The sequence below is a fragment of the Rhinolophus sinicus genome, linkage group LG12, assembly GCF_036562045.2.
Source record: "Rhinolophus sinicus isolate RSC01 linkage group LG12, ASM3656204v1, whole genome shotgun sequence".
Classification (NCBI taxonomy): domain Eukaryota; kingdom Metazoa; phylum Chordata; class Mammalia; order Chiroptera; family Rhinolophidae; genus Rhinolophus; species Rhinolophus sinicus.
Window position 1 is genome coordinate 15,028,653 of NC_133761.1, and position 14,923 is coordinate 15,043,575.

The window sequence follows — 14,923 nt, forward strand, 5'->3', positions numbered from 1 at the left end:
GAAATCTCAGTCTTCAATAGACTCAACATGGATTCTGGAATCAACAAAAAAATCACCAAATCTTCCAAAATCATGTCCTAAAAAGAACATCTGAAACAATTCAGAGCCTTGGTACAAAATTTGAAAAATCCTTTGTTAATGAAAACAGTTTTGTAGTTATATTCAGATGACCGAAAATTTTAGCCAGGCCTTTTACTCGCTCAAACTAGACCTAGAAATCTGATTTTCCAACCAGAAAAATGGGAGTGATGTTGCCTTTCTATCTGAAAAAGGTTTTTATTAACCAAAATGCCATATTCATGCTGATGAGAATGTAAGACGTCAAGTATATGATAATAGGTTTAATTTATCTTCAATTATGTTTTGAAAGCCAGTGTTTAAAATTTTACCTTATAGCATTGTCAATACCTGTGATTTAAAATGGCAATGTTTCATTGTTTTGCAGCAGATTAGCAAATCATTCAGATTTACACTCCTGACTACCATCAAAAATGCTCTTTGAGTGGTTTAGAAATTGAATTACAGTTTTTAATTTTTAAAATTGAAGTCATAGGAATCGGTTTTATTGTAGTTTACGAGGTCTTTCTGCATGAGGATGTTGTACTCATAAACACATTGAAGTACAAGTGTTTGAAAACTTCCCAGGTGGACCTGTTTATTTAAAAACAAAATTATCAATGAAAACTGGCCCAGCAGCTGTGACGAGAAGAGAACAGTGATGCTGGTTGTAATGAGTATTTATAGAAAGTGATGTATTTAGGAAGCGGAGATACTGACATGCAAGCCTGTGTGTGAGTGCTGCTTACTAAGGTATGAGCCCAAAAGTATCAAGACAAAATGGCAACTTCGATACAAAAAGCAGGACTAGGAATATAATCCACAAAAGGCTTAAGGCAGTATTAAATTCTAGAGTGTGTTGGCATCTGGAATGTCATCCACGTTATAGGCCTCTTTTCCCTGCAGTTTACCCTACAGACACAGGGGAATGGAACCAGTTCTGTTTCAATGCTCTTGAAAAGGAGGCGGCAAAATGGGTCTGGAACCCATTTCCAGGCTTTAGTCTCACTGTCAGGTAACACTGGAGCTGAGAACCACAGAGAACGGGAGGACGAGATAGGGTACCATATCTCAAACTCTGACCTCAGGACCAGAGGTAATTTAGAAGAAAGACTCTTGCAGCTTCAGTTAGGCTGAGCTAACTCTTTTCAAACTGAAATACTGCCTCCCTCATTGGCTGTCATTCAAATCTGAACTTTTCCGTTTTGCAGAGGGATTTGGAGGGAAATATGACTGGGAGTCCAGGATGAAGTAATGTTTAGGTCACAACTCTTGTCATGAATTAGGTTCTTTCCAATAGTCTAATTAAAATATCAACAGTTTTTTCCCCTATCTAAATGGCACCAGACGGCTACAATACTACCTCTGTATATATATATGGTAAGATGGAATGTTTTAGAAATAAGGTCTTAATTAAATACAAATAATTTCACTTGTTTCTATCAGAATTATGAATTTGAAGGAAAGAAATCAGGTTCACATCGGTGTTTTTTTAAATCGTGAAATCATGCTTGTGTGAAAATAAGAAATGCATAGCATTGTTTTAATGCGTATCATATATGTACGTATGTAAGTTTTAAAATTTGAAGTCCCTGTTTTAGAAAAACATGTGTCAGTATAGACCTGTAACCTTTACATTTCAAGACTCTGGGACTGACTTGTATCTTTGAAGTAAAATAATGTCGTGTAAATATGTAATTAAAAAGGCAGTAATAAAATTGGAATCTCATGAAAGTCTTGGCAAGGGCCTTGTACAAAGTTCCAAACCTCTGTTATCACACATTTCTGACTTGATCCTTTTAAGGTTTTACTTTTTATTGTTGTTGTTTTGATTTGTTTTTGTTTGTGTTTTACTTCCCTGTTAGTATTGAGCTTTTACGGAAGCCTCAGTACTGATCTGAGGTGGAAATTATGGGGAACCACAAGTTCACGGATCCTTCAGTTTTCATCACACCTTTCAATAAATTATAGAGCCAGAGTGCTCACGTCAATATTCTCTGGATTTAGGTCAGATAAAACAAGGTTTTACCGATTTCAGAGACTCCTTCAGGTATAATAAAAAGGGAAATCCTAAAATCTGCCCTTCGTCTGATATGGGAAGAAGGGCATGAGACCTGGGCATGGAATGAAAAAGCCACCGCATGCCATATGAATTACAGAACGACAAAAGGAGTAGGGGCTGGAGCTTGTTCTCAAAGATGGCGGGATTGGAACAGGCTCTAGAAAGGCAAAGTGAGTATTGTTCTACTCTAGCATTTTATTTTATTTAGAAAGGTGCAGCCGTTCCAATTCTTGGGATGATTGGATTCAAGCTAGTACATGGCTCCCTTCGTCTTCCCACTTCTCTTCCTACCGTTGTCAGCGGAGTCCAGTTAGCCAAGAATGAACTTTGGCACATGTATCCACAATCCACACAGGCACAGGAATTTACTCTTATTTGAAAGCCATTGGTCACCTAATTGTGAGTGCAATACTTTTTATGAGATAATAGCTTTGCATTATGAGTGTAGTGGCAACTCTTTCTTAATTAACAAAGCTGTCTTCAGTTTAAGGATTGGCAAGGAGTATTCTAACTGATAGGAGCCAGCTATTGAGTGAGCTTCAATTATTTTCAAAAACAGAGTGAGGGACCCACTCTGAGAGTGAATAAGAAAAGAGTGAAATCTCATTAATAGAGTGGACGAAGAAAGGTAAAAATGGGCCAAAAATTCATAACTATTTTGAAAGTAAAGAAAGAGATAGTGAAGAGACTATGATGAAGGAAAAGCAAAGGGCATGAGTGAAGGAAAATTTCAAATGAACAGCATAAAGAAGAGGACACAGGACAAGTAAACAACCGCAAACAATGTATTGTGAGATCTCATTGTCTCAGTTATAAGCATAGCCAAGCATACGTACGTATGCAGCTTATGAGAATGAATGTTACAAAGAATTTATGAGATGGCTGTTGGAGTGATTCTGTCTAAATAATACCCTTAAAAAGGAATAATTATAAGCAGTTACCATATCTTTGTTTCTAGTATAGGACTTTCTCTATTTCTCCTTTTTTCATTTCTCAATCCCTCCTTCCACCCACAGTTTCTTAGGGTCCAGCGTGCACTGTTGATAGGTCGGCCAAAGTCAATAGAAAATTGAGGTTTATGAACCAGAGGTAATACCCTGCATTGGACACCTGACATTATTTCCTAAACTGAACTGCTGTGGTTTGTATGTATTTCAACATCCCAGAATCAGCCATGCAAAAGTGTTTCACATCTCACGGTCTAGTGAATCTGTTTGCTTTAGTTGAACTGATCTGATGCCATAAAGACGACAATGGGGTGATTCTGACTTCAAAGGGGCCCGAGGAGTAAGGGATGAACAGGGTGTTCAGATAAACGGCTTCGGTGAACCTGGAAATGTCATTGAGCATCTGTCCTCCCCCGCTTTTGTCTTTTCCTGATTTTAAAAGTCATGCATACTAATTATAAAAAAAAGTGAAAATTTCATAAACATGTAAATAAGGAAATAAAGTTGCAAATAGTATGTCATAAATAACATTTGTTAGATTATTTGCACATAATACATATTACATAATATGTATATATTACATATTATGCACATGTATATATACATATATATGTGTGAGAGAGAAGTAAATAAATAAACAAAAAGACACTTGTAAAACATCTTAAAAATTTCAAACTACAGCAAAGTAAAAAGTCTCTTTGCCTCTCTTTTTCAGTCATTCTTCCCCAAATGTAATTCCTGTAAAGCGTTTCTTACAGGAAAAAGAAATGTTATTCACACCTGCATCTTTAAGAAGTTATGCACAGCTACACTTTTTCTCAATGCCTCTGCCCCCACCTTCTCTTTCTCATCTCTAGCTCTGTGTTTATTTTTATCTTTATTGCTCTTTTTATCTCGGTTACAGAGACAATCTAATATTATAAAACTGTTCTGTACTTTGATCTTTAAGAAACGTGTGTGTATATTTTATAGATCATTCCATATTAGCCTATACAGAACTGCTCATTCTTTTCTTAAGGGCTGGGCAATATGGATATAGTGATTCTTTCTTATACATATATTTTGGCAAATTTTTGCAAATATATGAGAGATAAATTCCTAGTAATGGCATTTCTGGGTGAAAGATTTACAGGCATTTAAAAAAGTTGATATTTCCAAATTGTGTTCTATTTTACAAGTATTTTTACTTTTAGCAACAGGCATGGCTCTGCTTGTACTTTCCGTTCATCAGAAATTAATTATTTGGTGAGCTGGGATAAGGTTCCAGTTTATTTATTTATGTTTTCTAGTCAGCCGGTTCCAACCTTACTTATTGACTGATCCTTCTTTCACTTATGGATTAAGTTTTCCTTCTTCTGATTTAAATCTTACTTTCATTATAAAATAAGTTCTCATATATTTGGCTCTATTTCTTACCTCCCAACACTGATCTACTTATTTTCTAGTAACAAACTTTTTTTTTTTAAGTGGGAATCTCTTTTTTAAATCATTATTAGTTTCAAGTGTACAAAACAATGTAATAGTTAGACATTTACACCCCTCACAAAGTGATAACCCCCTCCCCCAATCTACTACCCCTCTGACATCGTATACAGCTGTTACAATTCCATTGACTCTGTTTCCTAGGCTGTACTCCACATCCTGTGACTATATATACAGAGGGTGCCAAAAAAAGTATGCACATTTTAAGAAAGGAAAAAACTGTATTAAAATTATAATACTTAATATATACTGATTACAAAGAATGAATACAAGTCATGTGTATACAATTTTTTGGCACCAGTATATATATATGATTATAGTTGACATTCAGTATTATTCAGCTTCAGGTGTACAGTGCAGTGGTCAGGCAAATTGTTTTAATTATTTAACTTCAGAATATATTTTACTATCTAGTCATTACCAAATTACTTCTCCTTTTCGTTTTTTTCTATTTTCACATATCTATTTTTTGATAAACTTTTAATATTCTCTCAAGTTTCAAGAAACCCTCTTCATATTTTTATTGTGATTGTATTGAATCTTTAGGAAGAACTTATATTTTTATAATATTGATATTTTTACCTCCAGAATGGTATATCTTTCCATTTAATTAAAACCTTTAGAATATCTTTGTGTAGTGTTTTAATGTGTTCTTCATATAGGTTCTATATGTCCTGTTAAATTTATACCTAGATACTTTCTCTTTTACTACTACAATGAATGGAACTTCCATTTAATTTTTGAATTTAATTGCCTGTATGTTACAAATTTGTGGAATTATCTCACTTAATTCTTTTTTTCTTTTCACGTTTTCATGATTCTTGAGATTTCTAGATTACGATCATATCATATGGAAATAATGAAAGACGATTTATTTTTCACAAGCCGAGACTGTGGCATTTGTGTTTGTGTAACTCTAGTTACAGGTGTCGATTTTATGGCTGGAAGAGATTTTGAAAGCCTCTATTCCAATCCCGTATGTTCAGACTCTACTCAGAACATTTAGGTTCAATTTTCCTTACAAAAAACCAAGAAACTATAGATTTTAAAATAGGGAAATGAGCTATTGTTACTAAGCGTATAGATCAAATTTCTGTTCTGTCTTGGCAACTTTGGTATCCACAAAGACACTAACCCTCCAAGATCAGTAATCATAATAATTGTAAAAAGTAATAAGACCGATCGTCAAAACTTGTTACACTTTCTATATGTCTGACCACCTGCTAAGTGTTGTGCATGGATGTTTACATTTAATGCTCATTATAATCTCCAGTTACTTTTATTCATCTGGGCACTTACAGATGAGGAAACTGGCACAAGAAAGTTCAACCACCTGCTGAGGGACCGTAGCTAGCAGCAGCTGATGGAGCCAGGTTGCACAGCCAGAGTCTGACTGCATCACCACGCTGTGCTACTTCCCAAGTGCCACCCCTCCAAGGTGATATGACCCCCTCACCAGCCTCACTGCCTTTGTTTCTTATATCTTGCAGTGTTATCGGACTCCCCCTGGACAAACACCTCTGGATCTTGTAAGGGCAGATGCTTTGAGCTTCAAGAGGTTGGACCCCCAGAATGTCGATGTGACAACCTGTGTAAAAGCTATACCAGTTGCTGTCATGACTTTGATGAGCTTTGTTTGAAGACAGGTATGCAACTTTTGAGTCCTTTAGCCTCAAAGAGGTGGCTTAAACACCCCCCGCCATGGTACACCCTGGCATTGCCACCCTGCTTTTGCCAAACCAAACTGAGCGTTGTAGTTTTATTTCTTGAATGATTGCAGTTGTATGACAGACACACCCCGTGTGACCGTTGTTTACACACAAGGCCCATCCAAAGAAGGTTGTTTGCACCTGCAGTTGTTGTTTGCTGGATTTGGAAATATTTGTGGTCAGGTATTTTTTTTCCCCATATTCATTATTTCTGTCTCTTGCTGTCAATTCCTGCATTCAATTCTAGAGCACATGGGCTGAAATTGTGCACATTCTTAAAGAGTCGGGTTTTTTTTCCTTTTATCTATCTATCTATCTATCTATCTATCTATCTATCTATCTATCTATCTATCTATCATCTATCTATCTATCTATAACTACCTATCTATCTGCCGTCTATCTATTTATCTATCTATGTATCTATCTAGCTAATCTATCTGTACTTGTCTGTACAGTTTCTAGGATTTGTTTTATTTCATCTGATCTTATAGTGACTATTGGTCTACTCTGACGTTATTCCCCATTCTTTGTGCAAGTAGAAAATTGCTATGGAATTCTACTCAAGGTTGTAAGCTCCAGGTAGCCCTAAAATCGTCCGGACTTTCTTTATATTTCTTCTCTACTGGAACCATCAATAGAATATACAGGCTTCTGAATGAATGCACACAAGTTGAGCAAAAGCCCCTTCGGAGACTTTTGCCATTCCACCTCTTCTGTTTCCAAAGCCCAACGCTGCAGATGAGACTTTGAAGGTCCCACCCTGTCACTGGGCAACATCACACTCAGATCTGAGAAACATGGGAATCAACCCAGTGCTTCAGCCCCTAGATGGGAGCTGCCACCGCTCCCTTGACAAATTGCTCCTCATTCTTGGACTTTTATGGTTAGAGGATTCATTCAAAAATCCAACTCATTATCACTGACATTAGTCTGCTCTTTCTCGTGATATTAGAACAGAGACATTATTCACCTTTATTGAGGAAGTAACCCTTCATTTATATGAAAACTGACATCAGATCCCTTACTCGTTCTGATTTGTTTGCCAGCCCCGCCCCCCAAATAAGAAAAGTGTTAGTAGGTTGTTTTTTTGCATAGTACACTTTTCCAAACACTTGGCCATGTGAGTGTGTGGGGTGGTTACTTTCCTTTGGAACTCCTCCGGTTTCCTTAGTGTGGGTCTGAAAAGTTAAATGAACCTTGTAAACTGGATGTATGGAAGGAACAGATGTCCCAACAGAGTCCTTTGGCTCTAAAACATGATTTCAAACCAGCAGCCTGTGTTTGCTTGGCACTGAGGAACTAACTACCATTTGATGTTTCCTCTCTTTCTTGAGTATTGTGTCCCTGACATATCATCCCAGCCCTCTGGATTCCTGAGCTCAGAGCTCCTTGCCAACTGTAGCTTAGATCTCTCTGAATGTAGCGCATGCCTTTCTTCCCAGGTTTAATAAATATGGACTACAGCAACAGGTTTAAAGTAGTTTATTTCCCTCTGTATAAAGATAACCTGTGCCCTGTGTGGAAGAATCAAATGTAATAAAAAAGGTTGAAGGAGAAAATCAAAGTCTTTGAGCGTCTCCTACGCTGACACAAGCACTGTCTACAGATTAGCACATTAGTGTTTCAGCGTAATCCCTGCCTACTCTGAGTATGTGTGTGTTTAGAATGCACGTGTGTATGTATAGTTATACAAGTGTGTATTTATATGCATTTGAGGCTGTATCTGCTTTTATGTATCTTTACACACATCATCCTTTTGAATGCCTACATAGTATTCCGTTGAACAAACCCAACCTACTTCATTGAGTAATTGATGGGCATTTATATTTCCCCCCACTTTTGCCATTATTAACAATGTGTCAATGAACATTAGTCAAGCATATTCATGTTTTTGTCTATTTTCCTTAAGATAAATTCCTAGGAGTGGGATTTGGGGATCGAAGTATATATGCATTTTCAAAATTTAAATAGATATTACAAAATGACACTTCTCAAAATTTGTGTTTCTCTCAGAGGGCACAAGAGACTTTCACCACTTCCTTTTCAGTAATTCTCATTTTTAAAATTGATATTCTCATATTTTAAAGTTTTTTTTCTGATCTTATATGTAACTTTCTTATTATACAATAAAGTTAAATATGTTTTGTTTATTGTCATGTTTGCCTTGAAAATTATCCACCTGACTGATTCACACCTTGCTTGTAGTTCACTCCGAACCCTGAATTTTTAAAGTTTCATTCTTATATGAAGTCAGTAGTTCTTCACTAAATTTAGCTTGTGAATAGTGATGCTCTTTTGTAAGCAAAGGGATTTTCTTAGGGAATTAGGGGAGGAAAAAAAAAAGTATGTTGGCAGATAGACTTATCCTTGAATCGGGAAAAACAAAAAACAAACCATGATCTCTATTAGCCAAAGCAGCCTTGGAAAATTGCTAACCATTGGGTCCTGGATAAAGGAATTCCAAGTATTTAATCTGCTTGGGAAGTGAGGCAGTGGAAATCAGGGATATAAAAAAATCAGAGAATGGAACGAGGATGCAAAGGTAATTCTAAAAGACTGGACATTAAACAGTCATTGCATGATTTTCTAGCATGGCGACTAATACCCCTTTTATCTGTTTACTCAATGACAATATTATCTCTTCGTACGCCATTGCTAAGGAGCAGCATTGCTTTCTAAAATAATCGCCTTCCACTTATGACATATTTGAAGAGAGGAAGACTTGGAGTGTCCTCTTGCCCAGAGAAGTCTTTCCTGATCATTCTACCTCAAGGAGCAGCTCCTACCTCCCCACCCCACCCCACGCTGTCACTTTCTATCAATCCCATCCTGTTATCCTGTGTTATCTTTCACAGGACTTAGCACAAGCTGAAATGGTCTTGTTTACTTGCTTATGATCTGTCTGTCCTAATTACAATGGAAGCTCCATGAAGACAGAACCATGTCTTTCTCGTTCTTCATGACTCCTGTAGCACCTAGAACATGGAAAATATAATAGAAATATTTGTTGAATACATGAATGAACTATGAAGTTTCTCAATACAGCAATCCTGAATTTAAAAAGAGTCCTATTTTATTTTCATGGTAATTTTCAATGAGACTTAATAAGTGTTCATGGCATACCTACTATATGCCAGGCGCATTCTTGGGCCCTGGAGATATAATAGTAGAAGGGGAGATGTGTGTTTTCCTGCCTTGGAGCTTACCGTCTAGTGAATGAAAAAGTCAAACAAAATAATACAGCACTCGCTTTAAAATGAAAATATTTCTTTTCTGAATGTATCCTCTTGGTAGGGATGAGTCATGGCCTCTCCATCAAGCATGTTCATACAGAACTCTGTAACCCATCCACTGGCCTCCTTGAAAGTGGGGACTCTGACCTGTCATTGTAGACAGGGCCCTGTTTTGGTCAATGATTGGAACTGTGAGTGTTATTAATATCCCCATATACTCTTCATATCTGTTTAGGACTTCAACCTCCAGGTGCATCTTATTGCAGGGAGAGGCCATTTAGTGGCATTATCATTTGTGTTTACGTCGAGCTGATTAAATTTAAGTAAAGCTACTTCAGAAAATAAAAGAGCTGAGCAACAGTGAGTATGCCTACACTGGTATATACCCCCTATTACAAACCATACATTTTATTGGGTCTGTCAGACCCGTTCGCAAACAGTAAGGGTTCCCTTTTTTTTTTTCCAGAGAAGCCCGATTGCATTTGGCTTCGCCCTCTGATTTGAAAAATTAGGCATTCGTTCTATGTGTAAGTCCTCCAAATATCACCTGGGCCTGAAGCCAACTCTAATTTCACAAGCAGATTAAATGATGTGGGATTCTAGCTCTTTTTGTTGGCAACCCTTGTAAGGGATTGTGGCCTCTTTCATCTGGTTTGCGAGAAGCAGTGAAAGTGTTTTCTTGTGCCTATTGCAGCTGGTGGCTGGGAATGTACGAAGGACAGATGCGGAGAAGTAAGAAATGAAGACAATGCTTGTCACTGCTCCGAGGACTGCTTGGCCAGGGGAGACTGTTGTACTAATTACCAAGTGGTTTGCAAAGGTACATGTTTCCTTGGATTGGCTTGAGCTTCAAAAGCATACACACTGGAGGTGCTCCAGGCGGTCCCGGATGTTGGGGGTATAACGCCATGGATATGGGCTTGGAAGGAGGGAATGTGGTGTGCTTGTAATATCTCCTACTTCTTCCTTCGCCTGGCTTCCTGCATTTGAATAATGTGAAATAACCCCAAAGTCCATACTGATGGAGAACCATAGTAATGAAGAGATTTCTAAAGTTCCTGTCTTGGCCTTAGGTCTGATTTCCTAGAGGCAGGGCCTCAGACAGGACTTCCAGACATGGGAGGCTCTGCAGAAAAACCGTGTAAGGGAACAGAAGAAGTGGGAGTAAGGGGAGGCAAGCAAGGACGTGGTTTGGGGGAAATCGCTCCTTCGCCTGCTCTACTGTGGGCTCTGGAAAGTGAATCCTAGAGTTCTTACCCTGCGACAAGGAGGCCTGGCCTTCGTACCCACTGGATGTCAGCTGCAAACTGAGGCACTAGCTGCAGCCTGAGAGGGGAGTGCCCTCTGGTAAAGAGGATCAGGGCACAAGTAGCTCATGTTCTACCCCAAAGCAATCCATGCAGGTATGCTGACTTCAGATGGTCGATTGTAGAATGTGATGGTTTTATTCCAATCATAAATACCAGTCAATGGGCTACCAAAAATATAAAAGATGCAATTTCCGTCTTTAAGGAGTTTAAGTTGCCATGGCACCCATTTATAGACGTTAATAGAAAGATCCCAGAATCTTTATGTAAAGCTTGCAAGTCACTTTTTAAAAAAATTTTTATTGGTAAATATTGGGGAACAGTGTGTTTTTCCAGGACCCATCAGCTCCAAGTAAGTCATTGTTTTCAATCTAATTGTGGAGGGCGCAGCTCACTGGCCCATGTGGGAATCGAACTGGCAACCTGGGTGTTATGAGCACTGCGCTCTAACCAACTGAGCAAACTGGCTGCCCCTGCAAGTCACTTTTTAGTGTCTAAATTAATTCCTTCTTTCTAGCTGTAATGTGAAACATTCAAGAAAAGTTTCTGTTAAGCATAGAGAACATAGTCAATCATATTGTTATAACTGTGTATGGTGTCAGATGGGTACTGATCTTATCTGGGTGATCACTTTTCTAAGTTACATAAATGTCTACTCATCATATTGTACACCTGACACTAATATAATAGTGTATGTCAACTGTAATTGAAAGAAAAGTTAAAAAAAGATTTCAGGGAAAAAACAAATCAATTCTGAAACATGTATAGTGTCCAGTTGCGGCAAGAGGATATTACAGTAATCCTGAGTTTGGAAAATTTCCTCTACGCAGACAATTATTGTAACTGTTGATAAAGCATAAATTTGATTGAGAATTTATTTCCTCTTCCCTTTTATTTCCCTATGTAATAAATGTACCAATAAGCCACAAAGACTGTCAGAGGAGAAAATAAAGAAAAAGCCCTTGGTATCATTGGTCATTGAATCATTAAACAGTGGCTTTTGCTGGTTTAAAACTCTAATTGCAGTACTTTTGTGAGGCTCACGTGTGTGCCCTGGGTTATTACATGTGGGGAAAAACTTCCCCATTTTAAGAAGCATGGTACTTACTTGCACAGTTGTCAATAGTTAGATCCTTGCTGACTAGGAGATTTCCAATGCTCTTTACACGGGAGTAATATCTCCAAAGTCTGGGTCGCAAATTTTACTTACATCCATGTTGAAGACTCATAATTGTTGTTTGTTTTAGAACATTTCAAGGCAAATACTCTTTGATAATTTCCTTTTTCTTGAAAGAAAACCTCATTTTTTAATCTGAGTTCTTTTCTGTTCTCTATTCTTGATAAAGGAACTCAAGAAAGACATAGGTTTGTGCCCTCAGATCTTGGTGGAAGATAAAAGTGAAAGATAACATTGGTTTTTATTCCTAAATTTGAGGGCTGTACACAGATCCGTTGACAAATAATCCGTTACAGTTTTCCATCTATCATCCCTGAGTATGCTAAGGCTTTCCCCCCAAATACGGGGAAGTCATGCCATGCTTTTTTACGGCTTTGCGATGTTTAGTGGCTGAGAAAAGAATGTTCCATCTAATGACCAAATAGTTTATTTCTGGAGGGAAACAAACATGAAATTTTGTTCACTGACAGTACTCGTGTTTTATCTGAAGGCTAAACATATAACCACTTGGGGTTATTAAACCTTAGCTATCCCATCATGTATGGGGGTATTTTAGGAAACCAAACCAGACAGTAGATTTGATTTCAGAAGTTCTTTTTAGTTGGTGTCCCATCAACCACCAGTATCAACCAGGACACAGGTTCTGGAGTTGTACTCTTCAAGGATCTGGATAGCATTGTAAATGAGATTCACCAATAAATGTACCCATTTTCCTTGTAGGAGAGTCACATTGGGTAGATGATGACTGTGAGGAAATAAAGACGCCAGAATGTCCTGCAGGGTAAGTGTATGAATCGTATGAAATTTTAAGTATTAGTGGGTAAAATATCAAAGAATATGGAGGAGTAAGTAAATGGTTAAAAATGATGTAAAACTGAAATCCCCTTCCTCAGATAAACGTCTGAGTGCTTATGAATCATCGACCAGTCCAAAGCTAAAATGTACATCTTGAAGCAGTATAATTACAAAAAATTTATTTTTCTCCTGTGACCTCTGCACATGTCAGAGACTGAATATCCCCTATATTCCACCTTAGCTGCAGATTTTACAAAGTGTATCTCCATGTCACTGAAGAAGGAAAGAAACATTTCTGGCAGGGCCTTGTTTTTTCAGTGTTTTTCCTGAAGTGCTGCCTTTGCCTTTTTTTGGTGGCGGGTGGGGTGGTGGTGGTGGTGGTGCGGGAGAGTGGAGGGGTGAGGGCGTGGGTGGGGGGGCAGGAGGGCTGTAGAGCGTCTTAAAAATATCATCCAAGATGGTAACTCCTACCAGATGCTGAAGAAACTTGACAAAGCACCGAAGCACTGCTTTGCTGGGGTACAGCCAAAACTGAGTGACACCCCACAGTTCAGGTTGACCAGCATAAGGCATTTATTATGCCTTCCAGGAAACTGTTGAAAATTCATGGACCCTTAAAATGCCTGGCAGAAAATAAATTGTCAACAAATGTGTTTTCATTAATGTATTTGTCTGTGTGTATTTTTGTTTTCGGCAGTATAGCCTGGGACACAAAATCCAAGTATTTAGATATTGTCTTGATTTGTGTCTCCTTTTTTTAATTTTAACGGGCCATGTGAACTTCTTTGGACTTTTAGAATGGGATGACAACAGTTTCTGACTTTAAATGTGTTCAGTTATTTTTGAGGGAAAGACAGTGTAAGTGGTAGAAACCCTGTTCAATGATAATGGAAATTATAAGAATGGACTCTTATATAGTGTTTTCTAAGTGCTTGATATGTGTCTCATTTTAAATATGCTTCATTTATTATTTGGCTTCACATAAATTCAAGCCTAAACTTGCTGAATTATTATTTAACTGTTAGAAACAATTTTGTACATAGTTTAGTATTCTCAAGTCTGATTAAGCAACTATGTATTTAGAATATAACAAAGGGCCTATTTCATGAGACCGTGCTCTAGTCAGAGGGATAGTTTAGTTCTTTATTAACTTTTTTAGAGATCGTCAATAATTTTAATTGTTTTTGAAATTATTTTGTAATTAAACCTAAAATAACCTTTATTAGTGTTTAGTTCTAGTGACAGCAGTGCTACTGCTATTAATTTGATATTCATTCATTCATTCATTCATTCATTCATTCATGTATGTGATAAATATTTATGGAATCCCTACTATGTGTCTACAAAATAGAGAGATAAATAAGATACCAACTGTGCTTTGAAACTAGTGAAAATAAACATGTTAACAGATCATTATACTATAATGTAATATATGTCAATGATAAAAGAGGTATGAAATAATATCTGAAAGGAACTCAGGAGTGTGAGCAGCTCACATTTTAGAAGAGGAAACCTTGAGCTGGGTTTTAAAGCATGAATAGTTTTCCAGGTAGCAAATGGGAGAACACATATTCCAGGCAAATACAACAGCTTTTTACATTGTGACAAACCTTGTTTGCAACGTGAGAGGCAGCAGGAGAGGAAATATGGTAGGGGAAATCTGGAGTCCAGTCCCTTCCCTGGCTATGTTATGACTTTGGTCACTTCACTCTGGACTTCAGTTGCCACCAATGTTACGTGGCTGGAAGCCCAGGCTTGTACAGATATCCTCACTTGCAGTTTCGTCATGGAAATTCTTGGTGCCAATTATTGAGAATGATTCAGCATAATGGAAACTCTGTGGCAATACGTTTTTCTGAAGTTTAATGTGTTTCTGTTTAAGGTTTGTTCGCCCTCCATTAATCATCTTCTCTGTGGATGGTTTCCGAGCATCATACATGAAGAAAGGCAGCAAGGTCATGCCTAACATTGAAAAACTAAGTAAGTCCTTTCCTACGGTGTTCTCATCTGTAATCCATGAACTGCACAGTCACCGCTCAGCTATGGACTTTGAGATCCATGCACATGTGGATTGAAATGTATGTTATTATTTGAAGTACAAAAGTGAAGGGAACATGTGCCTTTGGTAGATAAACTGAGTTTCCATACATGAAG

The 14,923-nt window shown here is 37.6% G+C and overlaps 1 protein-coding gene across 11 annotated transcripts in view; it reads left to right on the forward strand.

Moving 5' to 3' along the window:
• ENPP2 (ectonucleotide pyrophosphatase/phosphodiesterase 2) overlaps positions 1–14,923 on the forward strand; it is a 99,070-nt gene that overhangs the window by 30,042 nt on the left and 54,105 nt on the right. For all 11 annotated transcript variants that reach the window (XM_019715356.2, XM_019715275.2, XM_019715585.2 and 8 more), the window contains exons 3-6: positions 6,039–6,194; positions 10,185–10,310; positions 12,695–12,755; positions 14,652–14,749. In XM_019715356.2, the coding sequence (XP_019570915.1) occupies positions 6,039–6,194; positions 10,185–10,310; positions 12,695–12,755; positions 14,652–14,749 (441 nt within the window). The remainder of the gene's footprint in view (positions 1–6,038; positions 6,195–10,184; positions 10,311–12,694; positions 12,756–14,651; positions 14,750–14,923) is intronic.